The sequence below is a fragment of the Sardina pilchardus genome, chromosome 5 (assembly GCF_963854185.1).
Source record: "Sardina pilchardus chromosome 5, fSarPil1.1, whole genome shotgun sequence".
In the NCBI taxonomy this organism is placed as follows: Eukaryota; Metazoa; Chordata; class Actinopteri; order Clupeiformes; family Clupeidae; genus Sardina; species Sardina pilchardus.
Window position 1 is genome coordinate 35,286,867 of NC_084998.1, and position 27,737 is coordinate 35,314,603.

Below are 27,737 nucleotides of genomic sequence, written 5' to 3' on the forward strand. Positions count from 1 at the left end.
CTTTCTCTCTCTCTCTCTCTCTCTCTCTCTGTGTCTGTGTTATCTGTGTGTATTCTGTGTGTGTTCTCTCTTTCTCTCTCTCTCTCTCTGGGTGTGCCTGTGTGTGTGTGTTTGTGTGTGTGTGTGTGTGTGTGTGTGTGCGAGTGTGTGTGTGTGAGTGTGTGCCTGTGTATGTGTGTTTGTGTGTGTGTGTGTGTGTGTGTGTGTGTGCACACGCGCGCATGTGAGTGTGTGTGTGTGTGTGTTATCTGATATTGGAGTGACAGTGACGGCAGAGAACACAGTGAACATATACTCAGAGACACATTAAACACACACACAAGCAGACACACACTCACACTAGACAGAGAAGCACTCATACACAAAAGCAAGCGCACACATGCACACACTCATTTACATACATAAAAGTTGCAGTAGGGATGGAGTAGGCGATGGAAACACAAGCGTGATTGATATTTGCGGAGAGAATGTGCAGGACTGAGCGGCGGTCATATTGTGTATCGCTTTGCGGTACATCTAGTTTTTTAAACTATTGTCACATGTCTTAATTTTGTTGTGGTCATTCCTTCATGTGTCCTGAAATCATTTTGCTGACCACTGCTTGTCTGGCTCATGTCTGGAATCTAGAAATCAGAAAAAGATTTGTTTCATTTTTCATTATGCATTGTACCAATCTTAATCAAATATAAGCATATTTTTATGTAATGCATAATAGTGCAGTCAGCAATTGTATGCGATTTCAAGTCATGTTTTGTCACAATCAATGACAATCCCTCAATCTCCTCAGTCCTCACGATTTGTTTTGCTGCCCGTCCAGCGAATACACTGTGAAAAATCTGGTCTCTGTAGGCAGCCCAGCCTCCGAAAACTAAAAACTGAAGAGACAACTCTTCCAAAAATACTCGCTCTCCTAACGCTTCACACACCTGATAGACACTTACCACACTCTTCCCCCTTTCCCTTCTCCCACTTCACTTCCCTCTCTTCTTCTACTACTCTTACTCTTCTACATACTTCTGTCTTAATATATAGGCAGTAGCACTCCTATCCTTGTTATCGTAACCTTATAGCCCTGTAGTTCAAAAGTTGAAATGATTAAATGTTATTTCATTGCTGTAAGTCGTCTTGGACAAAATGTAATGTGTCCGTCAAATGGATAAAAAATAGAATAGAATATATACTTTTTTGATCCCGTGAGGGAAATTCGTTTCTCTGCATTTAACCCAATTTAACCCAATTTAACCGAATGAGTGAACACACACAGCACACACACAGTGAGGTGAATCACACACTAACCCAGAGCAGTGAGCTGCCTGCCCAACCAGCGGTGCTCGGGGAGCAGTGAGGGGTTAGGTGCCTTGCTCAAGGGCACTTCAGCCGTGGTGGACTGGTCGGGGATCGAACCGGCAACCCTTCGGTTACAAGTCCGAAGCCCTAACCAGTACACCACGGCTGCTCACTTTTTTTTCTGTACATGTAATGTAAATGTAGATGATACATCATGTACATGTAAGAATGGCCGCCAAGGTGTCCTGATATATGGGATTCATGGCCGAGGCAGAGAGTTTTCTTTCGCCATCATGTAATCATATATTTCTTTTAAATAATGTAGAATCTTGTGCTACATGTACAGTGGGGAGAAAATGTATTTGATACCATGCTAAAGTTGCCTAAAAAGAGGAATATAAAATCATCATTTGACAATAAATCTTAATGTCTTCATTCAAATAATGAGTAAGAATAAAACCGCTAAGTACACCAATTTTCTTTGTGATTGAAGAATGTATCGTAACTAAATAAATGTTCTTCCTAAATGCTAGGGGGAAGGAAGTATTTGACCCCCTATGTAACCCTATGGGAATTTAACACATAGGGGCAGGCAGATTTAATTTTTTTAAGGCCAGCTTTTTCATGGATCCAGGATATTATGCATCCTGATAAAGTTTCCTCGGCTGTTGGAATTAAAATAGCCCCACATCATCACAGCTAGAGATTGGCATGGTGCTTTTTCCAGTAGGCTTATTAGCCTGTTTGATGCTCATTGAGCTCAATGCAAATCAAACCGGCTAATAGGCCTACTTGAAAAAGCACCATGCCAATCTCTAGCTATGGTGAAGGGTATGTGATGATGTGGGGCTATTTTAATTCCAATCAGGATGCATAATATCCTAACAATTTCAGAGTCAGAATTAGTTTGAGCTTGCTGAGGGTTGTAACAGAAGCTAACAGAACTGCTTACAATTTGTACACAGAGTGATTGAAATGTTTTCAAAAGTTTGTACAATAAATAGTTAGTTTCCGTTTGCCAAGTAAGAATGGTCTTATGTTCAATCTGAGTAATGACTCACCTCGTAATTATTTGCTGTGATGGAATTGCCATGATCTGTCAAGAGAAAGCTGTATTTAAAAGGAATGTTCACGTCTATTTGGTCTGGTTTGTGTGTGGATGGATATATGTTTTGGAGTGTTTTTCATAGCCTTACTCATGTCCCCATCTATATTGTATCCAGGGTTATCTCTTCCATGGGTTTCTTCTGCATTCTGATTCGGATACACAACTTTCCCTTAAGAGCAATAGAGAGAAACTGTATTGAATATGCTCATGCATGTACTTTTTTGAACGTAATATTCCATTAGTCATTATATCCCCTGTCTTTGACATGGACACATAATGATGTGAGACATAATAATTTAAAGCAAATTATATTACACAACTTGCTGGCAACTTCACTATATTTCTATAATGGTTGTGTGATTATACATTCAAGTAGGTGTATATCACACACTATCATCCCATCAACATGATCACAGGATTCATAATTTATGAAAGATTTCAATTACATTTCAATTATCTGTATCTGTTTGTATTAATAGAGGAACTCTGATAAATTGCTGTAACCTGTGTGGTGTTGAATGCAGACGCCCAGACTTGCACCTTGGATCGTGAGTCAAGCGTGCTAACAATCGAGTTAAAAGCCAAGCAGCACTTTTGAGGCATCGGGAAGTGAGGTTTACCAACGTTCCACACGCACAGCTAAGAGATGGCATCCATTACACTACCTAAGCAATAGTAAACCTTAGCCAGTGCAGTGTACTGTTTACCTAGAAAAAGGTTATTTTACCCTTTTTATTGAAGAGAATGCTTGCTTACACATCTATATAAATAAAAGTACCTTACCTTACCTTACCTTACCTTACATCAAATAACATCTTGATTAAAATGCTTCACACACAAATGATAGCCTATGTTTGGGACAAAGAGCACAAACCTTCCCATATCCTCAGCATAAGGACACATTAGAAGGCTTATGATCGGTGTAAGCCTAAGCCATGACATGCTAAACAATTCTGCTGCTAAAAAGCGCAATGTGGTGGGCCGCAAGAAGTATCCTACATTATTGTACTTATTTGTTATTACCTCCGCCAAGGAGGTGTATTCATCGGGGTTTGTTTGTCTGTCTATCTGTCTGTTTGTTTGTTTGTTTGCAAGATAACTCAGAAAGTTATGGATCGATTAAATATTCAGGGAGCGTCCGAAATGACCCAAGGTAGAAACTATTATATTTTGGGAGTGATCCGTATCACCGTCTGGATCCAGGAGGCGATTATGTTTTCGCTTGGTGGAGGTTTGCGCTCTCAATTCAAAACATCACTAGTGATATTAGGCCTTATCCTATTCATCAACCTGATGTTCACTTGATGTTGATCCGGACCATACCGTAGCCTAGGCTATTTGATGAGGTTGATGAGGCTCATTCTATACTGCTATTGCACAGCTATGCTCACCAATTGTAATGTACTTACTATTTGCATTTTTTTTTTTCCACAATAAGATGATACCAATGATGAGTAACACTATCACTGCAACCAAACTAAAGGTCACAGTTGTGGCAATCAGCACCGTTCTGTCAGGTTGCAGATTCGTCTTGTCTGGAAAAGATGGCAAATGCACAATATAAACTTCATATAACTGATAGTTAATGTGTAATATATTAATCTTTCTTAATACCTTTAAAAGTGCTTTAAGGCTAAATGTAAAGGCATAGTAATTAATTGCTGATTATTGTGCTGAACATTAATTTTATGAGACAAAATTGTATTCTTACCAACTATCAGGAAAACACTGGTAGTTTGTGGTGAGAACAAAGCAGGCACTTTGGCCAGACACTGAACTTGAGCGCTGTCAACAGCTGAAATTGACAGAGTGCTGTTGGAGTTTAGTAGGGTTCCTACAGCCTCAACAGTGGTGTTATAGTTTTCCGTATCTGCCATTTTGCCATTTATATTCCAGGATATTTGTGGTTCAGGGAACCATCCAGACGCAACACAGACAAAAGACGCTTCATCATCAGCTCTCACAGTTATGTTGCCACCTTGAATGTTAACAGTTCCACTTTCTGAAATGAAATGAAAGCATACAGTAAGACCTTTAATGTTCAGGCAATATTTGAGGTTTCTGTAAGACATTCATTCACGTGAAGATATTAAGCATAAAACAAGATGTGATTGCATATTTTGGTCATTTTCATAGAACTAAAATGGTATGTGGAATAGGAACACGAAAATCAATGTGGGAATACCTCAGTTTATAGTCACTTCATGTACACAGTGTAAATGATGTACCCTGTTTCCTTCATAGATAAATACACTTACTAGATTACATTGTATACCTATGTGTTTTCATTCTTGTCCCTGAGGTAAAATAATAAGTTATTTTGAAGTATTAAAACGCTCTACACATGTAATCTGGAATAGGTTAAGACAAAACCAATATATTAATAATAAAAGAAAGAAACTTCATTTGGTACAGTTACGTCATATCAAAACCTTAATAATTTTTCACATAAATCCTAAGTGGGTCATTCCGTGTCAAATCAGATGAGGTTGTTCCTGCACCGTCCCAGATTTTGTTCAAACCTTGTCTATATCTAGCCTGGCTTACGCCACCACATCTCAATGAGATGTGGTAACCAAACATTCATTTTCTTGTATTGAGGCATGGTTTACACTATCAAATGTGTCAGCCATTCATATCAATTAATAAAGCATTTTATTTGCAGACCAAACACTGATTGATGCCATGTGGATGCAAAACAATCCTAATCCCTAGACAATTTATTCCCTACGCTGGACTATTTGAACTTTCTGACACCAAAAATGATGTACTGTAACTGACCCTAGGCAGATGGGTTGGGCCCTTGAATTGTGGATCTGTCTGATATTTCTTCCTATGGATCTCCAATTCTAGGGAACGCTTTTGTCTTCTCCAGGCTGGACTACTATAATGGCGATGGCGGGCCCAAGCACCTGCGGTTTCGGAACCTAACAAAGCATTTTGGAATCTAACAAAGCAACACATACTTGTTGGTGGGCATGTGCATGAGCAACACACATGCCCACCAAAGTTGGTTAATTTTCATCAATGTATGTGTCAACCACAACAGACAACAGGCTAGGTGGCGCTATGGAATCCCTAAGCCACACCCTAGGCCAGAGCTCTGTCTCTGACTAGCGGCAGCAATAACACACAAGCCTACCTAATAGCCTATATGCCAACGCTAGTGTGACGTACTCCCGTTTCCAAGTAAACCACCGTTGCTATTTCCGGAACGCTACGCTACATGTCAAACTTGGTGCTGATCATGGTGCTGATGTAGAAGTAGTTCACGGAGTGTAAACAATGAAGAAAACTTTTACATATCAGCGATCGATTGGTACAACGGCTGAACATTGTTGTGTGCCTATGTGTCAGGCTTCTGCTAAATACAACAATGTACTTAGTTTTCACACTTTCCCTACGAATGATGAGTTAAGACGAAAATGGGTTATCGCCATTCGCAGGGATGACTTCGTGATAACACCTCACACTCGGGTGTGTAGCCGGCATTTTAAAGAAGAGGATCTTCGGGAACCAACATCGGACAAAGGACGAGTTTTATTTACTTGGAATAGCTTCTCCCTCCCACCTGTAAGAACAAGTGTTTGGGAGAGGAGAGAGAGACCGCTGCCGCTGCCGCTGGAGAGTGACGACCCAGGACAAGATGAAGACATGGAAGATTCCGGTCCTGATCTTGCCTCCGCAATCGCCGACGAAAATACAGCTCTACGAGAGGAGGTTCGCCTACTGAGGGAACAAGTTGAAAGCCTTACGATGAAGCAGAGGTTTGGGATCCATCGCTTTGCTGCCTCAGACAAGGACATCTGGTTTTTCACCAGGTAAGAGGATTAACGAGTTTCGAAAATGCATGGGCAGCAAACTATTTTCTCAGAGTATTAGCCTAGTTATTTTAATTGGTGATACTGAATACAGTGTTAGAAGTGTTGAATTAAAGTGATTAGGCTACTGTTTATTCTGTTGCATAGTTATTTGTGAAAATCATTTACACATATTCAATAACATATCTTTATGTTATTTCTTAAGGTTTGCCTCATACACCTTGCTGATGCGGTTCTGGGCCCTGATTGAACCTGCGGTGCCATCCATGGTTAGTGTGAGGCAGGCTCAGAGAGGAAATCACACAGAGTCCAAGCCTGCAACCCATTCCCTCCAGCCCATTGATGAGTGCTTCATGTTTTTAAACTATCTCGCCCTGGGCTCCAAACAACGGGACCTCGCTGACCGCTACAATGTCCATCAGTCCACGGTCAGTCGCATTATCTCATCATGGAGTAATTTCTTATACACGGTACTCGGTTCAGTCAGGATCTGGATACCACAGGAGCAGATAGTTGAATGTTTACCTGCGGATTTCAAGGACTACCCTGACACCACTGTAATCCTTGACTGCACCGAGCTGAAGTGTCAGTGCCCATCCTCCCCTCTCCTCCAGAGTGAGGTTTTTTCCACCTACAAATCCCATTGCACACTTAAAGGTCTTATTGGTATTGCTCCACATGGAGCAGTGACATTTGTGTCTTCTCTCTTTGCTGGCTCCATAAGCGATAAGCAGATCACAAAGGAATCTGGTATCATCAAACTCTTAAAACCTGACATGGAGGTCATGGTAGATCGTGGTTTTCTGATCGAAGACATTGTACCGTGCAAGATTTACAGGCCAGCATTCCTTGCTGGGCGGCCTCAAATGTCTGCTGCAGAAGTTAGGGAGACCCAGGCCATAGCACGTGTTAGGGTGCATGTGGAGCGACTCATTCGTCGAGTGAAAGAGCACAAATTCCGAAATCCCTCTACGGCTTTTTGGGAGTATCAATCAACTGTATACTGTTGCGTGTCTCCTCACCAATTATGAAAATGGGCCTCTTGTAAAAGCATGGGTTAAGAAGCCTGAAGCCTGATCCATGGATAGTATTTATCCTTATTTTACCAGGGAAAAGAAACATGTTGGTTGCTAAATAAATGAATTATTATTATTACTATCTAAAACTGTGTCCCTTTGTTTTTTACATGTTCTAAGAAGCAGGTTATTACAAAAATGATTTGAAGATGGTCAACTTATTTTGAGGGCTTCTTCATTACTTTAATGCACCAATTCCATGTCTTACCATTAAGTATTTGTGACCTGCAACAGTAGCAAAAATACCATCACACCAAATTATTTCAATTCTACTAGTTTTATTAGTCAGCCATTTTATTAAACTCATGTTCATGTGTTTCTTTAAATGTGGACATTAAATAAAAAAATAAAAAAACGTAACATCTCACTCTTTGCTACACAAGAAAGTGAAAACGGAAAAAAGAAAAACAGAAAAACAGAAAAAAAAGTGATCAACCCTCTCTTTGATGATGTCTGTGATTTCATTGTCACGGGGAATCCTTTCCACGAACATGTCTTCCTGTGTGTAAACAACAAAATCACACCACTCACATCCAGAAATCAGCATCTGGCCCTGTATCTGCCAGAAGTAAGGATGGGTTTTCCTCAAAGATGGTGTTCCATCAGAGAGTGCAATGTATGGACAGTCCACATAGCTTGGAACGTTTGGACACTTAACTTCAACCAGTCCAAAGACAGGCTGGCTCTTGGGGTCATAGACTATCCCATCAGGGGATGAGCCCATCCATGGGGCATCAGGATGAATAAGAAACCCGCACTGATAGTGGTTAACTTCTCTTACTCTACAGTATTCCTCTATCGCTGTACATTCCATTTCAAGCCCCCTCCTCATGTCAGCTGTCTGATGGCAAGGTCTGAGAAGTCGTTTGGCCAGATTTTCAGCAGATGTTAGTGCTTTTGTGTGAGAGACCTCTCTAAATCTGGTCGAGGTGATGCGGGGGTGTCGAAGTTGGTGCCACTCAGTACAGGTACTCTGTTTTTTAGTAGAGACTTCTATTTTGTGTGCCATCTCTAGTGATGTTTCTAGGGATGCCATGTGATGATGTTGCTGTTCAGTGTAGACAAAAGCACAGTTTGATGGCTGAAGTCTGTAATCACTGAGTGGCAGCTGTGGGGGTGAAGGAGCATCTTCATGTGGAAAGGTGCGGGGCACTACCTTTGCGGGCATCTGATATGACAGCACACTTCCCTCCTGAACTCTCCCGAACATGGAGTCAACCAGAGGTACATCCTTTGATATCGACATCGTTGTTATCATGGGAGCCAGATCAGCTGGAATGTCCTGGTACACTGCTCCGACATTAAGTGTGGCTGGTACAGGCAAAGGGGAAGTTACTCCCCTATACAGGTTGCTTCTGTGAAAAAGACAGAACAGAACAAAAGGCGAAATAGAATAGAATATATCTTTATTTTCAATGTCACAGGTACAATGAAATTTAAGTTTGTAAGCATTTCAGTAATGTAATAGCAATATAACAATGCAAAACAATACAAACCTGATTCCTTCTACAAGCCTTCTTTCTTTTGGTCGGGCTGAGAGGACCACCATCTTACTCACCAGACCAGGTTTAACACCCTGCAATGAAACCAAACACGTTTTAGTACAAGTAAACCTGATATCCATTAATGAAATTGTTAACTTAGGTTTAAAAGGTAAGTTACCATGGTTCGTGGTTTGTGCCACCTCTGCTCTGTCTCTGTGCAGCTGTGCACTGGTGGAACGGCCTTGAGCTCCAGCTGTGAATAGTGCGCTGTTTGATACATTAGAGCTGCCACGTGGTTGCACAGGGCAGTGCCAGCCACACACGTACACGAACAGCTTTCCATCGTCACAGGCTTTGAATCCTTCAGAACAATCTGTTACAGATAGATAAATATGTTAGAGATAGAAAAATTATCAGTTGCAAGAGCAATTCAACATTGCAGGTGCAGTGAGTGAAACTAATTAATTAGACTAACCCCATGTCCCCATGATTAACTTGCCTTATATTCTCTTGAATACCCCATAAAAAGGTGTTGGACAACAGCTTTTGTAAACTAATGTACTAATATACATATGCATAATTTCATCCAGTATCACTAACTGCACCTATATGACAGTCTTGAACACAGTTTGAGAACTGTTTTGAACTGTAATTAGACTAGGCTGGGAACTTAAGAAGAAATGAGAAAAGTGAGACACTATAAAAGTGCAACTTATGTGTAGTAGGCCTAGTCTACAGCCTACTTTATTATGCATAATTTAAAGAGTCCAATATATGTTAACGCTCTCTGAACTCATTTACTTAAAGAGTGAAGTAGTAGCAAAGAAAGTAAAGAAGTAAGAGAACTCTGAACAAAATCTAGTTTCTGTGAGATTTACTTCCTTTTTTTCCAATACTAGGTCAGATCATATGGAACAAGGGTGACAATACACATTATGAAAAATATAGCCTGTAGTTGTTAGGTAGCGTTGTTTAGTGTTGTTTTAGTCATCATTTAATTTAAAGCAATGCCATGACTCACAGAAACTTGATTTGAACAATTCATTTTCCATGAACCTGATCTGAACCTGCGTGATCCCTTACACTTGGACTGTGAGATTTTTTTCTCTTCTCCATACTCCTGAAGCAATCTGACTTAACCGTAACCTCTCCTGCCGGACACTTGTTTGAAACTGAGATTAATACCGGGGTTAATACATTATATTGTACACAAATAAGTCACAAAATACTGCTGCTGTTACCATTAGCCTATCGCTACTTTGCTAAGTTAATGTAAGAAAACAGATACGCTAGGCTAATAACAACATTGTAAACTTACCTTCGTAGTTGTGTATGTAGTTTGTTACATACAGTCTGAATCCTTTATTCTTCATCGCTGCTGATGTTGAGCAATGATGAGCAATGATGCGACTCACATCGCTAACGTTTATGCGGGGTAAATCCTGCAGGGACCGGGAGAAAAACACTGCCATATTGTTGGCTTTACTAGAGATTCATTAACGAACGCTAACGCACGCACCGGAAGTACAGTGGCTGGCTAATATTTAGAGCGTAGGTCGTGTCATAAAGGCTATTGTCTTGAATGTACGTGTCAACCACAACAGACAATGTGCTAGGTGACGCTATAGAGTCCCTAAGCCACACCCGAGGCCAGAGCTCTGTCTTTGACTAGCAGCAGTAATAACCCACAAGCCCACCAAATTTGGTTAATTGTCGTGAATGTTTGTGTCAACCACAACAGACAATGCACTAGGTGGCGCTATAGAGTACCTAAGCCACACCCTAGGCCAGAGCTGTCTCTGACTAGCAATAGCAATAACACACAAGCCCACCAAATTTGGTTAATTTTCGTGAATGTATGTGTCAACCACAAAAGACAATGCGCTAGGTGGCGCTATAGAGTCCCTAAGCCACACCCTAGGCTAGAGCTCTGTCTCTGACTAGCGAGAGCAATAACACACAAGCCTACCAAATTTGGTTCATTTTCGTGAATGTTTGTGTAAACCACAACAGATATTGTGCTGCTAGGTGGCGCTGTACGAGTCCCGAAGCCTTAGCCCAGAACTCTGTCTCTGACTAGCAGAAGCAATTCCACATGTAGCTGCAAAATTACATCCAATTTATAACCTTTTTTCTGCCTATAACACCAACTTCCTGTTTCTTGATAAAACGCCATAATTCAAACCTTCGCCTTTCAATATACGTCGAAAATTCTAAAATCTGGTTGCAATTCCTCTTGAGCAACCCCTCAACATCATTTTAGTGCTAATATGACATGATTTCGATGAACCGTCTAGGAGAAGTGTTTCAAAATATGTGATGTGCAAAAATCATAATCATAACTCAAATTCTTCTAAGATTCACTATATACAGATGGTACGGGTTGAGAATGCTCCTTTCTTTCCCGCACATCGGGAATCCCAAAGGTTCGGCACTTTGTAATTAAAACTGCAACCGCAAGGGGGCAACATAAGACCGCCCTAATAACATGAAGGTTCGGCTCCTGCCGGAAAACACGGAAAAACCCGAAGATACCGCGCTGGTGACAAATGGAGAAAAGAGACATGACGCTCGGCATGTCAGATTGCAGTTGCAGAGTTTTCGAATGTTTTACAGCCTACCTCACAGCTCTCTCACGCGACGTAGCCTATAACTCAGTCAGTCCAGCAGAGATGCCAGAGCAAAGTTTTGGTCAATGGAGAGGGAGAGAAATGCTCCGCATATCCGTCTCATTTAATCATTAAAATGAAGGCGATGACTGGCGAAATTAATCAAACGACGTTTCAATAAACCATTGTTGAAATTAATGAAAATTATCTTAGAAAATCGCCTATAGGCCTATCAGAAGGAAATAGCCTTCAATTCACGAAAGACTCGATAGATTAATTCATTAATTCATTACGGTTACAAGACCGCATTTCCGTGAATAGGCTATTATTGTCAAGGCGAAGACGAAAGAGATGGACAAGATGGACATTTAGGCAACATTTACATGCTAGGAATACTTAGAAATGTGTATAGGCTATTTTAAAACGGAGGCATGTTCATTTTAACCGGCGACGTGGGTAGCCTACATGTAGCCTACCCAGCACAGATTTGTATCACAGATTTTGTCCCCACCACTTTTGACAACTGAAAATAAAATGTATTTAACAGAAATCTCTTTAATACATGCCTATGCTTGTCACTTTACTTATAACCCTAGGCTACATGCATGGAGAAGATCGCGCATTTTGTAACATTGTAACAATGGATGGTCAGATATGCGATAGGGCAGTGAGGGTTATTCATTGTAACCATCGACTAGTAGGCCTAGCTCCGCAAAATAAGTTTCTAGCAACTTATGTATCGTATGCATGTTCATGTTGATTCAGAGATAGACATAGACTACCGTAGGCTGCTGTGCGTGAAGCTATATGACAGCATTTTATCATGTGGTGAATTAATAACTAACGTCAGTTTAACATGTCAGAACTTTTGATCGGAGTTTAAATGCATGCCGCGAATGGCGTAACTGGTTAAGGCCCATGCATAGTAAGCCAGCGACAGGGGTTCAAACCTCACTTTACGAATCTCTCCGAAACCTATCAAGACAAAAGCCATCGATTTATTAAAAAAATGAAAGATTTTCTCAGTTTTGCGATTTGTTTTATGTTTGCGATGTCTGCTGAAAAGAAAAGTTAATATATGAATTCGTGGTTCAGCGCACACTCACACATTTTTACATGTACATACTGTAGTGTCGGTGTCTGTCGGGAGAGAAGGGGGAGGGTAGCAGTCGTCCTCAATGTCGCATATAGGTAGGCTATAATGTAGTGAACTGGTTAGACGAGTGTGGGGGAGGGGGAATGATCGCACAAGACAGAATTGCTCTTCATGAAATGGATCTCACAGACGGCTGTCGGTTTTCTCTCTCTCTGGGTTGGGAGCGTCGCCTGGCTGTGTCAGCAGACTGCAATACAGTCGGTCTCGAGGGGTTAAATAGCGCTCGTTACTTGAATTTTAATCTGAAGAAGACCACACAGTCGAAATGTCATTCCTTTGTGCTAAAGAAAAGAAAATCAAAAAAGAAGGATTTCAAGTGTGCGAACCTTTTTCCAATTTTTATGATTTACTCTTGTTCTGCTCCTTGACCGGGGATGTGCACAAACTTTTTTACAACACTTGAATTTTAAACCAGCTCTTCTCTTACCAGTAGCCTATATCCTACATCCATACTTTAATAATCAGATGTTATGCTCATTTTTGTAGGCTACACCTCAACGGCAAGCACGCACGCAAATGCTGGTTTTGCACATCTACAATAATGGCTAATTGGCCAGGCTATAATAGGCTTAGGACTGTATTTTGCCTTCGTGCAACTTTAGTTGTGCTCAATCTAAATTATTGTCAGTAAGGATAGGTCATATTACCAAATGGCGAACCTAGAAAATTATTTAGGATATAGAGCTGTGTCCATTACGCACTACAGTTATTTTTTAGGCTATTGTTTTATTTGAGTGTTTTTGTCTACCATGGCATACCGATATTTAGCAAACACATGTATTTCCAGCTCTCAAAACCGATGCGGTCCAGATCTCAGTGGCCTCATAGCTGCCTACAGCCATGCATAGTAAGCCTAATGATAGCCTTGCCAAATAAGTCATCAGTCACACACCCCTAATCGCGGGGTTGACCTGTTCCTTTCACACTGAGCCCCGATGAAAACAACCTCCTTGGCGGAGATAATAATTAGGCCTATCAAATTAAAAGCACACGACAGGTATACTTGTGTGATCACGCAACACAAGAGAGCATTTAGCGATGGGACAGTTGTGAATGAGTGCTTAACACCCTGGAGTCTAAATACCCCCCGGGGGATTTGAAAAACTGTTCCAAACACACATCTCAATATCTGCTTTTATCATATTATAGAAACACCATTAGAAACCTTTAATCAACTCGTTTTCAAATATATAGCCTAGGCTATGTTTTAAGAGAATATGGCAATGATAATGGCACTTTGTAAAAACAATAAATTCTCATAATAACAGACACACCTAATTGTATGGCTCTATGTTCAAACACATCAAATTAGCAAGCATTTCCTCCAACGTTTCAAGCAACATTTCAAGCAACGTTTGCTTTCTTTTTCTGTCGGTCCGCGGTTGCTTGGTCAATTGCGCAGCAAATTATCAGATGAAGCACGGACCTAATTTCACTCCATGTCTCGCGGACCAGCAGCAGTCTCCACGTTCCGCGGCCCATAGTTTGAGAAACACTGCATTAAAGTGTCATTAGGTTGTAGGCTATATGTTTAGTGTTTTCTTTGTGTGTTTTTCATTGTAGTGTGTGTGCATTGAGTAGTTCCTTAAAAAACGGAACAAAGAGCGTCCCGTATCTGTTCAATACGGAAGAAGACTTTAACTATTACTTTTATATTTCTTATAACGAAACGTGAAGAAAAAATACGAGGACTGACCATCTCGTTTCCCCCAATACCATGGCGACAAAGAGAAATAAATATGATTTGACATTTAAGCTGATTGTTGACAAATTTGCCAAACACAATTCGGAAGAAGCAGCGGACAGGAGCGCCACCACAAGCAAGCACTTCTAGCCCAAATTAACATGGCAACGTTGCCTATGACTAAAGTGTCTAAGTAGGCTAATACTACTAATATTACATTTGATTGGTAGCATGTTTGTAGCGCGCCAGTTTACCCATCCCCTACATCAAAACAGCTTAGAATCAATCAAAGAATCAGCTGTGTCGGCGTTAGGCTGTAGGCAATTTTCTATAACCATTTTCATTAATTTCAACAATGGTTTATTGAAACGTCGTTTGATTCATTTCGCCAGTCATCACCTTCATTTTAATGATTAAATGAGATTAAGGAGTCGACTATTGACGGATATGCGGTCTTCATCATTAAATGCATGTGGGTTGAAACTTTCTGCCACCTGGTGGTTGTTTGGGTACATTGCCTTAGCCTCGAAAAAAATCGGCTTGACAGCCTGCGGGATCTCTTCGGGAGTCCCGCGGGAGAAGGTGCATTCTCAACCCGTACCATCTGTAGTTTAATTGTAAAACTTGTCAACCACAACAGACAACGCGCTAGGTGGCGCTATAGAGTCCTTGAGCCACACCCTAGGCCAGAGCTCTGTCGCTGAGTAGCGTTACCAATTGCACACATAGCTGCCAAATTTCAAGAGTTTTAGAGCATGCCAAGTTGATGGAAAAAGGCAAAATGTGGCCCAAGAATTTAATCTGAGCAAAAACAATAGGGCCTTGCACCGCATTGGACTCTAGAACGTACGGCAAGAGCGCCGCCATATTGCTAGGGGCAATGTCGACCGATAGATCAATGGAAGCCTATGGAGAAACAGGTGTCTCTGAGTGGAAATGATAGAACAGACCCTGTGGGCTTTGTACAAATCGTAGTGCTTTCTAAACATATGGGAATGGCCTTGTACATGTAAAATTGCACGTTTATGTTTTCTGTTGTTGTATTTGACAGTCTTATAAAGGCTTGTAGAGAACAGGTTTCAAGTTGGCTAATAGTACTGACTAGTGTGGCAAGGCTAATTTCACGTCAGTTAACTATGGTTTTGTTGTGAATTGAAGGCAAATTAATTCTGAAACGTAACGTTACTCATGTAGTCACTTTATTATAATAGTATTCATACAGTCTTAACCTGTCTAATGTTATGAAAGTAAGTTAGCCTACCTGTTAGCTCGTTGCTGCCATAGCATAATGTAACGTAAGCAGCCAGGGCAGGATAACTTCAGAAAAGTGTCAATTTCTTTGCCCAGTTGAATTGTTAAACATTACATTTTCTGGGGTCATGTAAAGGCAAACGTTTCCACTTGTCAAACGATATCCGTATGATCTGTCTCCTGTTACTGTTGTCAAATGCCGTCATTTGAATGTTGGTTGTCAGACAGCTTGCAGTAGTAGTGAAATGGTAACATTCGAAGTGGCAGAACTGACGGCATCTCCTATTTTAAACCATCAAAACGGCCAAAAGTCATAGTTTTTTTAATGAAACGATTACATGTCAAATATTTAAATAAATCCGACAATATATTTGAATGAGTTTGGGTGTGTTTTTAATTGTTCTCATCAAAATGTTTATTTTTTCTCCACGTAAATAGTGTTATTTTTTGTTTTCTTCACATAGTTTAACTACTTGTAACCATGACACATAATTTATGCCCATCGATTGAAATATTTTTATAAAGTTTTGAGGACTTTATAGTTATAGTTTATAACCCATTTACGGGGGAATGTTGCCCCTACCAATATGGCGGCCGTATTCCACATTCGTTCTAATAGACCTCAACGGACAATGCGGTATCTACGTATATATATCTATGGCCTTGCACCTATGGTGCAGCCGCTTCAGCGGCCGCACCTCTGTGCTCGGGCCCTAAGCGGCCGCACCTCGGTGCTCGGGCCCTAATAATATATTTGGCAAGGATGGCAAAATACAATGCAAAAATTCCAGAAATACATAAAGTACATATTCATAAAGACTCTATCTCTCTCACACACTCACACTCACACTCACACTCACACTCACACTCACACTCACACTCACACACACACACACACACACGGGGAAATAGAGGGAAATACCAGAAATTAATATAAATGTCATGTTATCTGGCATATCATGTTCTTACTTATGCATGTTAAATAATACAGTTTTGTCAGAATATTCAAAGTTTTCAAAAATCCAAAGTTACATTCAGCAATATGTTAAGAGAAAAAAAAAACGTTTTTAAGGCAACCAGGTACATTGCATGAAATGTTAATTCAAATACTTCATCAATCCAGGTAAGCTAAGTTTAGACACCCTATACACATTGACATAGCTACAAGAAAAAAACATGTATTTCAGTTCAAATTGATTAAAGATTAAATAGCATTAATGAAGAGTCTTTAGATGACCTTTAGCTGAGTTTGAGTAGACTCAAAATGTTATTGCAACAAACATTTTTTACAATGTACTAGAATTTCTTGTGAAGTGTGTTAATTGAGATCAGTACACTGACCTTGAATTGACAAGTGTGCTGCTACACGCTGTATATTTTGAACATCACATGTGATTACTCCTGAGTCCTTCCTTGTCACATTCATGATGGTAAATTCCCATTTGTAGACTTCATTTGTGGTGTGATTAACTGCTGTGAAACGAGGAGTGTTTTCAAGAACACCATGGTCCCTGGAAATTGTAAGCACCACACTGCCATTGAAAAGCCATGTCATAACCACCCAGGGATCCTTTAGGCTACAGTTAAAACTGGCCTCTGATCCAAGCAGTACAGCGCTATCCCTTGGCTCCAGCTGCACTTCAGCTACTACTTTTGTTGACAGTAAAATATCTGAATTAGACAAAAAGCAGGCATCAGCTGACAGTTGAGCAGTTTTGCAAAGAAAAATTGAGTAAAATTGTAGCATCAAGATGCGCTAGTCTAACTGAGATCTATCTATGCAGGCTCCATGCTTTAATTGTGGCCATCTCCAAATGCCGACTTAAGGAGGAGGAACATTTATGCAATCGTCTATTTTGAATTATATATTTTTAATTACAGTTTTTCTTAAATGCTAAAACACAAAAGCCAATCCTCTAAACCAAATGACAAGTTGTCTAAACACATTTACTAAATCTAGCCTCAATTTTTCAATACCATAAACACATTTCACAGAAGACACAATTCACAAAACACAATCCTCCGTTCTCATAAATCTAAGCACATTTTTCCTTGCTAAAACACATGTTGCAAAACATATTCTCAAATGAAAGCTCATGTGATGCTAAATGCTTGCCACAGTCAGCAATAACTGAACACAATGAACACACCTGGCGTCATTCATTACTCACAACGACTAAAAAATGAAGACACTTGTTGCTAATGCGCACAGTGACTGTGGTGTGTGTGTGTGTGTGTGTGTGTGTGTGGTGTGAATGAAGAAAATAAAAGAACTTCACACCTTGATCACGTTTTCTGTTGTGTACTGTTGTGTGCAATAGATTCTGTTTTTTAGCATTGAGTTGTGTTGCAGTAGTGTACTTGGAGAATTTTCTATACTCTTCATATGAAACTCACAACTCTAAATGAACGAAGAGCTCTTCTCCAAAGCGCTATAAATCCATTTTATAGACATTACTGTAGTCCTACTGTAACGAATCATAACTGTATTTACAGTAATTGTGTGTTTCATGTAATAAAAATGCAGTTGTTTTGTTTTTATTGAGTAGAGATAAATTACTGTCACTAAACATAACCCAATACAGTTTCACTGAGATTACTTGAAAACAAAATTTAAAAAATATATTTATGAAAATTCATTAGTAAAATGGTGGATATAGCGTTTTGGAAAAGAACTCTTCAAATGCCTAATTCTCTGCAGAGATCTAAGAAGATCCGTTACTCTAAAGTTTTTGAAGGCGTATTCACACCTGCCTTGTTTAGTTCGATTAAAACGAACTCAAGTTCGTTTCTTGCTTGGTTCGGATCTTTTTGACTGGTGTGAATACAATCACTCGAACTCCACCTTTGCAAGGCTTTAGGGATCCTTAGAAGGAAGCGATACAAGCACAGAGGGTCACGCCGCACCTTAAGGCTACGGACGGACTCAATGTTGCGCTCATGTTAAGCGCTAACATTGTCTTTTGGACTTATTGAGTGTTTTGTTGTCTATGTTTCGTTTGTTCATCTGTATGTCAAATGTTTGTGTACGGGTACGCTGGCAAATACGCCACTCCGTCCAGCATTTTGTTTTTGTTTGTCTACAGCGCTTTGGGTGTGCACTTTGTGTATACAAAAATGTGCTTTATAAATAAATGTGACTTGACTTGACTTGATTTGACTTTATATAGCATATAAACTATGTTTATAGTGTTTAGCTATCTTCCATGGACTTGACTTGTTTGTCTAATGTCTGCGTCTTGACGTCTGTGTCTACCCATATGCCTACAGGAACGCTGTGCGATTACACCGCTCTGTTTGACACCTGGTTATTTTGTGTAGGCTAATTGCCTGTATTTTGAATTTTGTTTTGTGAGGCGACCTTGGGTGTCTTAAAAGGCGCTTTAAAAAAATAAAATGTATTATTATTACAGTGCATGGAAATGCACTGTATTGATATTCCTTCGTTTTTTCTTTTTATTTTTTTTATTTTATTATTATTCTTCCAGGCCCTAATTTGACTTGAACCGCTTATCGTAGGGTTCAAACTTTGTCACGTAGCTCTTGCATCAAATTTTCAGTCTATTACTTTTCATATTTCTATGACTTTTACTTTTTGAGATATGAAATAAAAACTAAACTTAATTTTGCCATAGACTTAACATTGGCTTTGTGACATCATAATTAGCTTTTAACGAAATAGAATGGAATCAACTTTGCCAGTGTTCTCTCACTGACTTCAGCAACTTCAATGGAACTTCTTCTGTGTGTGTCTCTCCATTGAACTGTATAGCTCACTTGTCATCCACTTTCTTTCACTACTTTTTCTTCACTTCCTCTCACTTTCTCTATCACTCTCTCTATTTCTTCCAATCTCAATAACTTTTTAAAACTATATTAAAATAACACTTTTTATAGCAAAGCAACCACTATAATTACTTAGTAACAACCTAGCAACCACTTCCATAATGACACCCTGGCAACCACCTTAGCAACCAATTTGATTTCCCTAGCAACCAACGTGATTTCCCTAGCAACCAACCTAGTAACCACTTTTTATAGAATAGTAACCACTTTATTTAGCCTAGCAACACCTTAGTAATCACTTTAAGTACCCTAGCATAATCCTTGCAATGACTTTCCATGCACTGGTATTTCCTTCAGGAAATGCTTTTCTAGTTATTAGAGTGCATGAAAATGCACTCTACTGTTATCCCAAGTATTCTTATTATTTTTCTTCAACGCTTTTTGTGCGTCGAATTCAGCTTCAACCGTTTAACGTAGAAACTTCATTCAAACTGCGCTGCGTAGGTCTTACTTAGGTGACTTCAGCTATGTTTTTTTCAACTTTGTGACTTTTATACTTTTTGAACTATTAAATAAAAACTATTACAATTTCCCCATAGACTTAACATTGCGAGGATGACATCATAGAATCTCTATGCAAATGTGAACCACTCAGAGCAAATCAGAAGCCTGCGTTGTACACAGAGGCGGGAGTAACAAAAAAATCATAAAACAATGGCGGCGGCCCTGGGGGTCATAACTGGAAATATTAAATGTGAATTAAGGTTTCTTGACCACTTTTAATGGTTTATTTTTGATACGGTTTATTGTTTATATGCGACATAAATGTGTTCAGGACACACAGATCATTGTAGGTTAACGAAGCTCTCTTATGGTAGAGTTAGCTTGTTAGCTTGTTGACCCATTATAGATAAACCACTGGATATAATCTGAAGCACCAGACTGTCTCGCTAACTAGCAGGCTATGTAGGCAACAAAGCAACAAACGACTGGTCCGAGCTTGCTTCTGCTATTATTAGTCCACATCTGGCAGCACATCTGGCAAATACGCACAAAGTGCGGTTAAGGTAACAAACCAAACTATTTCCGACTAAAACAAATAGCCTAACGTTATCAAGCCAGGCAAAATTGCTAGCCTAGGCTACTTGAATTAAAATAACGCAGACCACGAGAGTCCTAGATAGTTCAGCTGTAAATAAAGCTAACTTCACTGAATCAATGTCAACTCCCGGTGTTGATCCCCGTCTTTTGGCAGGCGATTAGGCATAACTTAAATGTTTACCACCGTTAATAGCCTATTGTGAAACTCATAGTCTGCTTCATCTAAAGTTAGGCTACAGCCAGGATGAATATTGTAATACTCCAGACACTTTGTCACACTTGAGGGAAACTTCCCGTGCTTTATTTATCAACCAAGTAGCTTATATCACAACCGAGTTGCTGTCTTAGCCACAACTCACACTTTTAACAGAGCATTATTTAACAGACCTCTCTGACCAACTCCTTCACTCTCCGACTCCGACGACCTGCTCAAACAAACACACGCAAACACACGTACCTAAAACTCCACCCCTAAGTTCCCCTTAAAGGGACACAACTATTTCAGGAACTCACATAACAGAACACAAGAGGATATCACAATATGATATCAATGTAATTCGGCTACACAGCCTGCCGAAATGACCGTTGAATATTTTATCAATTTGAAAAATATAGACCTAATCATTCAGCCAATAACGTCGGCGTCGCCTAACTGTGATTTTTGTGTGCAATGCACACCCTAGCTCTTCTACAGTCACGATAATGCAATACAATTATGATGTTTAACGTAGGCAATGTGAGCCTGCATGATAGACAGTAAAAGAATGACCTCTGAAGATTTCACCATTTCTAAAAAAGTAAATTTATCCACGCATATTGTCTACTCAAATTATCTCTTGCTGTGATCTCTCGTGCTCTCATCCTAAATTGCAGAGTTTATTGTAGCAAAAAAACCCCAACCATTTGTGACTGGTAGATCAAAGGCACTACATGTCCCAAGATTGTCCACGCTCTGCCTTCACCTGGGGGGCATTACATTTAGTGTTAGTCCTGTCACCGGGACGGTGCCATTTGAAAATTGGGGTGTATGTGACGGGTAGATCAAATGCACTACATGTCCCAAGATCCTTGTCCATGCTCCGCCTTCAGCTGGCTGCGAGGCTGACCGGACATAGTGCGCTTGGGGTTGTTTTAAATTAATGAACCCGCGAAGACCACCTGTGCTGCCGTGTTGTCTTGTCTGTGGAATTGTTTGGTGGCGGCTTCCTCGTGGCTGTCTCTTTGAGAGCTCCTGCTGTGCTGTTCGTTAGGTTACAGCGAACAAGTCATTGGTATGTGTTATTTCTATCAGAGCGCTTAATATTTGCTCTTTATAGCATTCTGTTCATATATTAGTATTTAGGAATGTGTTGTCGCTTATCTCTGAGGCTACCGATTTAGCAGTGTAGCACCTTATTCCACTTTGTATTGTGTTTACAGCTCAACCGGGCATTGTGCGTGGGTTTTTCAGTAGCGCGCTTCATTGTGGTTTTGCCGGTAGCGCACCTCATCGTCGCAGCCTGTCTTATGGTGGGGATCGCTAATTTCCTGAACCTGGTAGGCATTCACTTTGAATGTGTTTCTGTGCATGTATTTCTTTGCCTAAGTCACATAAGATGTTCATTGTAATTATTGAATGGTTGTATGACCTGTGCTTGACTTGGGTTTATTCTGATTTTGGGGTTATCATGCCGTTTTCTATATAAAATGCACTTCTCTTACTGGTGGCATAAGAGATTTTTAGAAAATGCTTCTTGCACAGGCTCTTAGTGGAAATGTGTTTAATCTATGTATGTTCATGTAGTGCTTTGCTGGTTTATTTCAGGAGAGTTGCTGTTTCTCTTCTCGCGCCCTCGTATACCAGCATAGAGCGGTTAATCACTGTTTTCCCCTCGCAATTAAAGTACGTTCGTAACAGGTGCCCACAATTTGTTATTTTGTTTAGTTTGAAATTTGTATGTTTTGTTTGTTATTTTCTTGGTATAGCTCTATGGTAGCCGCGCTGCTCCCTCTGTTGCGGGCTGAGTTACTTGCCCGTGACACCCAGACCTGAACCCCTTAGCAACTTCCCCCAGCCCTTAGGCTAATCATAGTGTGTGAGTGTGCAATTGTCAGTTGTCCATTTCGGGGTGTATTGCACTATTGATTGTATTGAAGAGTTTATGATTGCCCATGTTGGGGTGTATCACACTATGTTGGTTTTTGTGTGTATTTAAAAGGTTGGGTGGTGTGTGAATTGCTTTGATATAGGCCTTCCCCTCCCCCCTGGTGCTCAGTCTGGGTGTTACGCCCTTCTGCCTTCACTAGATGGTGTATGGCCTAATACTCGCAACCATTTCTTAGCAGTAGCCATCTAGAGAGCTTTCCCCCCTCCCCCTTCCCCCCTTTTGGGTGGTGTTCCTCTAGCCTGCCACTAGGGTGGGAAATGCCCTTTTGCTATTTCGTTTGGACTAGAATGTTTATGGTGGGTGCCTGTTGCTATGTAACTTATGTAATAAAAGAGAAAAAAAAGCCTGGAACCTTGAAACCACAGTATTGGTAAATAAAATCTATTTTGGTATTTTTGTAAACTCAGCCTCTGTCTAGTCATTAAGTTGTCTACCTTATGCGGGATATTATTCACAAATTGACCACAAGGTTACAATTGGCGCTGGCGAGCAGGGTTACAGAGGCTGATTATGTCCAGTTAGTTTTTTTTCTATTCTTGAGTTTAGAACTTGATTGCAATTGGGGGGAAAACAGTGGTTAAGCCGCAGGAAGAACATCGAGTCCGGATCCAGACAGAAGACTGCCTACGAATCTACAGTCCCTGCTGCCTGCTCTCTCTAGTGAAGTGTGTGTTGAACTGTGTGACTGTTGCAGAATTCTGATTTGTATTGTTTTTTGTTTTTTGTGTGTAGTACAGTAATTCGTCATCATGAGTAATGAGGAGTTGGCAGACCAGGTGAAAACACTGATGGAGATGGTACAAAAACTGCAGTCAGATAATCTACAGCTTAGAGAGGCAGTGAAGCAGAGACCAGCTCCTGTTGTCCCAGGTCCCTCAAACGGTGATGATTCTGGAGGTGAGCCGTCAGTTCCTAACCACCCAGGTGAAGTTCCCCTTTCCCCTCCTATAGCAGGGCGTTATGTGTTTGTGCCTAGAGAGCGAAAGTGCCCCAAGTTCTCCGGCAAGGCTTCTCAGGATCCCCTTAGGGTAGAGGAGTGGATAGAGGAGGCCCGGCGCTCATTAGGAGTCCGGCCTATGTCTCGTTCAGAGAAGACATTGTTTATATTTGATTTATTAGAGGGAGAGGCCAAAGCAGAGGTCAAGTTTCGACCAATCAGTGAGAGAGATGAACCAGAAAAAATCTTTACCATTTTACTCAATGCTTATGGGTGCTCTCAGACATACATCACCTTACAACAACAATTTTTTCAGCGACGGCAATTAGAGAGTGAGTCCTTGCGTGAGTATTCACATGTACTAATGTCCTTAATGGAGATGGTTAGGCGTAAATCTCCCTCATGTTTCCCCAACCCTGATTCTGTTCTGAGAGACCAGTTCATTGAGCATGTCAAGGATAACATGTTAAGGCGAGAACTACGACGCCATATGCGTCTTCACCCTAGCTCCTCCTTTCTGGATATAAGGGAAGAGGCCTTACGCTGGGTCGATGAGGGAGAACATACCAACAAGCTAAGACCTCGGGCCTATTCATGCAGTGCACAGGGAACGATTGAGCATGAGGCAGACCTCAACATCATCTCAGCCAGATCCACCACCGAGCTGAGTGAGCTAAAAGAGTGCCTTATTCGGCAACAGGCCCAACTAGATGCCATTATGCACCGCTTGAATTCGCCTTCACCGGGGGGACGTCCTGGACCCACTACCCATGCACCTCCATCCCGCCATCAACGTTCAGATCCTTCTTTTAGGCGAGGGGGTAGTGGTGCACGCACATCAGTCTTCCAGCCTCGATTCCAGCCAGATGGCACACCCATATGCATGCGCTGTAACCAGCCTGGACATCTGGCTAGAGTTTGCCAGACGACACTTCCTCAGTTACTGCGAGGGTTGCCACCAGCAGAGGGCGTAGCCATGCCTATAACAGCACCGTCGGAAAACTAGTACCCTCTGATGCCACAGCCCAGGCATCAGAAGGGGTCATGTCGGGCAAAGACCAGCAAACATCACAGAAACTTCTCGGTAACTGTCCAGTGGTGGAAGTCTTAGTAGAGGGGCTGGCTGTAACTTGTCTTTTGGACACCGGTTCCATGGTGACCACCATCACGGAGGAATTCTTTGAGGAGTACTTACAGCCCCGCCTTCAGACACCCTTACGACCATGTAGCTGGCTCACCTTGAGGGGCGCCAATGGCTTAGAAATACCTTATCGTGGTTATGTTGAACTGGAAGTTCAAATCTTGGGCAAGGTCCTGCCAAAGATGGGTATCTTAGTTGTAACAGCCACTCCCGATTCGACTGTTCAAGCCCAGAAAAGACTTATTCCTGGCTTACTCGGCATGAATGTCATAAGTAGCTGTTACCAGGAGTTGTTTGTTCAGCATGGTCAGGCTCTTTTCCAGTCCTCCAATGTTCGCTCCGCTGGCAAGGGCTGGGTTCGTGCACTATCAGAGTATCAACACTTTGACCGCATGCTTGATACCGGCAGGGTGGGGCCGGTTAGAGTTCGATGTGGCCCAGCGGTTATGATTCCAGCAGGGTCCCTGCGTTTTGTGCCAGCAGTCTGCCATCAAGGTTTAGGTGCTACATTGTCATCTGCCCTGCTGGAGCCATTGTCCCCTGGGGGTAATCGGTTACCTGCAGACCTGCTCATCCCTTCTGCTTTCCTTCCAGTAGCCCATGGGACGGTTAATGTGCCAGTGGTAAACGTTGGTAGTCAGGATAAGTGGCTATGGCCGAAGACCATGTTGGGCGAGCTCTACATGGCCCAAACTCAGTCATCTGGGTGTCCGATACAATTCGATCTTCAAAGCCAGGATGAGGAACGAGTGGCCTTGATCCAGTCCATCAGGGTGGAGAGCACACCCCCGCCTGATTTCTCCCAACTGTCATGGCCAGCCCTATCCCCTTTGGAGAAGCAGGAGGCCCATGCTTTGCTAGTGAAGTATCAAGATGCTTTCAGTCAGGGTGAAACCGATTTGGGCTGCACCCCCCTAGTGCAACATACCATTCCACTATTGGATGATGCCCCTATTCGTCTACGATACCGCCGCTTACCTCCCTCTCAGTATGAGTTAGTGAAGTTGCATATCCAGGGACTATTAGAACAACAAGTAATTAGGCAGAGTTGTAGCCCTTACTCTGCCCCGATCGTGGTAGTCCAAAAAAAGGATGGGGGTATTCGCATGTGTGTAGACTATCGCCAACTAAATGCAAAAACACGCAAAGATGCATACCCATTGCCTAGAATTGAGGAGTCCCTAGATGCATTGGCTGGAGCAAAGTGGTTTAGCACATTAGATCTTGCGAGTGGATACAATCAAGTCCCGATGGCCGAAAAAGACAAAGACAAGACCGCATTTTGCACGCCCTTTGGGCTTTTCGAATTTAATCGGATGCCTTTTGGGCTGTGTAATGCGCCTAGTACGTTTCAACGTCTTATGGAGAGAATATTCGGAGATAAAAGCTTCCATTCTTTACTGCTGTACTTGGATGACATCGTGGTATTCTCCACCTCCTTCCATCAACATCTGGAACGACTGGAAATGGTACTTAGCAGGCTTCAACAACATCGCCTTAAACTTAAGTTAACTAAATGCCATTTTTTCCAATCTGAGGTTAAATATCTCGGCCATGTCATCTCAGCCCACGGGGTTGCTACAGACCCAGAAAAGATCTCTGCGGTGTCAGAATGGAGGAGACCCACGAATATTACAGAGCTTCGTTCGTTCCTGGGTTTTGCCTCTTACTACCGGCGATTTGTGGAGGGGTTTGCGGGATTGGCAGCTCCATTACACGCCGTAGTGGGGAAAGTACAAGGGAGCAGAAAGAAACCCGGCTCCAGAGTATTGGGCCCCTTCAGCCAACACTGGAATGAGATGTGCGAGCAGGCATTCCAGCAACTTAAGACGAGGCTGGTGAGTGCGCCAGTATTGGGGTTTGCAGATTTCACCCGGCCATTTAGACTAGAAATTGATGCCAGCCACCAAGGATTGGGAGCCATTCTCTCACAAGAGATAGATGGGAAGTGTCGGCCTATAGCTTTTGCCAGTCGGGGTCTGCGGCCAGCGGAACGGAATATGTCTAATTACAGCAGCATGAAACTGGAATTTCTAGCCCTGAAATGGGCAGTAACAGAGAAATTTAGGGAATATCTGTTGGGTACTAAATTTACAGTTTACACAGATAATAATCCCTTAAGTTATCTCCAAACTGCAAAACTAGGGGCCATCGAGCAACGGTGGGTCTCCCAACTGGCATTGTTTAACTATGAGATCCACTATCGCCCAGGTACAGCGAATCGTAATGCAGACGCACTGTCCCGCTTGCCTGTATCGCCACTCCCATCTCAGGCCCTAGCCACTTCAGGCATTGCTATTCCAGTTGTGGTCAAGCCAGTGATATGTACCGAGTCTGCTCTAGTTTCTGCTATAGATGCTGCCCCCATCCGTGCCCGTGCCGACCTGCTGACCTTGCAGACTGCTGACCCCCTGCTTAAGACTCTTGGCTGCTACTGGAAACAAGGGACTCCCCCTACAGGAAGAGAATTGGCCCAGGTACCTGAAGACATCCGTGGCCCCATGAGGAAGCTGGTCCAGCAGTGGTCTCGACTACATTCTATTGATGGTGTCCTGTATAGAAAGGTCCACTTGCCCCCACAGAGTGAGTTGGTGTTTCAGTTGCTCTTGCCAAAGTCCTTGCAGGCAGAAGTCCTCACCCTTCTACATGATAACCATGGTCATCAGGGAATTGAGCGGACGACAGACCTCATCCGTCAGCGATGCTACTGGCCTAAGATGAGGCACGACATACAGGCATGGTGTGCAAAATGTGACCGCTGCGCACTGGCTAAAGCAGCCCAACCCAAATTCCGCACTTTCATGGGCAGCCTTATGGCAACAAAGCCATTAGAAATCCTTGCCATTGACTTTACACAGCTGGAGAAAGCCAGCAACGGGCAAGAAAACCTCCTTGTAGTCACTGATGTGTTTTCGAAATTTGCGCAGGCGTACCCCACTGCTGATCAGAAGGCCAGTACAGTAGTAAAGACCCTTACAGAGAAATGGTTTTATACTTATGGGGTGCCCCAGCGCATACACTCTGATCAGGGCCGTAATTTTGAGGGAGAGTTGCTTAGGCGGTTATGTCAGCTTTATGGAATTACGAAGACTCGGACCACCCCGTACCATCCGGCTGGTAACGGACAATGCGAACGGTTCAACCGAACG

The 27,737-nt window shown here is 41.9% G+C and overlaps 2 protein-coding genes across 2 annotated transcripts in view; both read right to left on the reverse strand.

The window, feature by feature from the left end:
* Positions 1 to 257: 257 nt before the first annotated feature.
* The window catches only part of igsf5a (immunoglobulin superfamily, member 5a), an 83,013-nt gene continuing 55,533 nt past the window's right edge, over positions 258 to 27,737 (reverse strand). The window contains exons 3-8 of the mRNA XM_062537377.1: positions 16,818 to 17,147; positions 4,107 to 4,397; positions 3,805 to 3,930; positions 2,484 to 2,564; positions 2,349 to 2,383; positions 258 to 623 (exon numbers count right to left, since the gene is read on the reverse strand). Coding sequence (XP_062393361.1) covers positions 525 to 623; positions 2,349 to 2,383; positions 2,484 to 2,564; positions 3,805 to 3,930; positions 4,107 to 4,397; positions 16,818 to 17,147 — 962 coding nt within the window. The 3' untranslated portion in view covers positions 258 to 524. The remainder of the gene's footprint in view (positions 624 to 2,348; positions 2,384 to 2,483; positions 2,565 to 3,804; positions 3,931 to 4,106; positions 4,398 to 16,817; positions 17,148 to 27,737) is intronic.
* On the reverse strand, positions 7,577 to 10,597 carry LOC134080770 (uncharacterized). Its single transcript, XM_062537374.1, has 4 exons — positions 10,095 to 10,597; positions 8,955 to 9,149; positions 8,789 to 8,868; positions 7,577 to 8,647 (listed from the first exon to the last, which is right to left on the reverse strand). The coding sequence occupies exons 2-4, from the start codon at positions 9,117 to 9,119 to the stop codon at positions 7,657 to 7,659; spliced, it is 1,236 nt and encodes a 411-aa protein (XP_062393358.1). The 5' UTR covers positions 9,120 to 9,149; positions 10,095 to 10,597; the 3' UTR covers positions 7,577 to 7,656.

Excerpts from the sequence above, each read along its gene's own strand:
- LOC134080770 (XM_062537374.1), bottom strand. The coding sequence starts at position 9,119 with ATGGAAAGCTGTTCGTGTACGTGTGTGGCTGGCACTGCCCTGTGCAAC. Across the intron at positions 8,869-8,954 it reads GGCACAAACCACGAACCATG|GGTGTTAAACCTGGTCTGGT; the intron begins GTAACTTACCTT and ends GTTTCATTGCAG. Across the intron at positions 8,648-8,788 it reads AGGCTTGTAGAAGGAATCAG|AAGCAACCTGTATAGGGGAG; the intron begins GTTTGTATTGTT and ends TCTTTTTCACAG.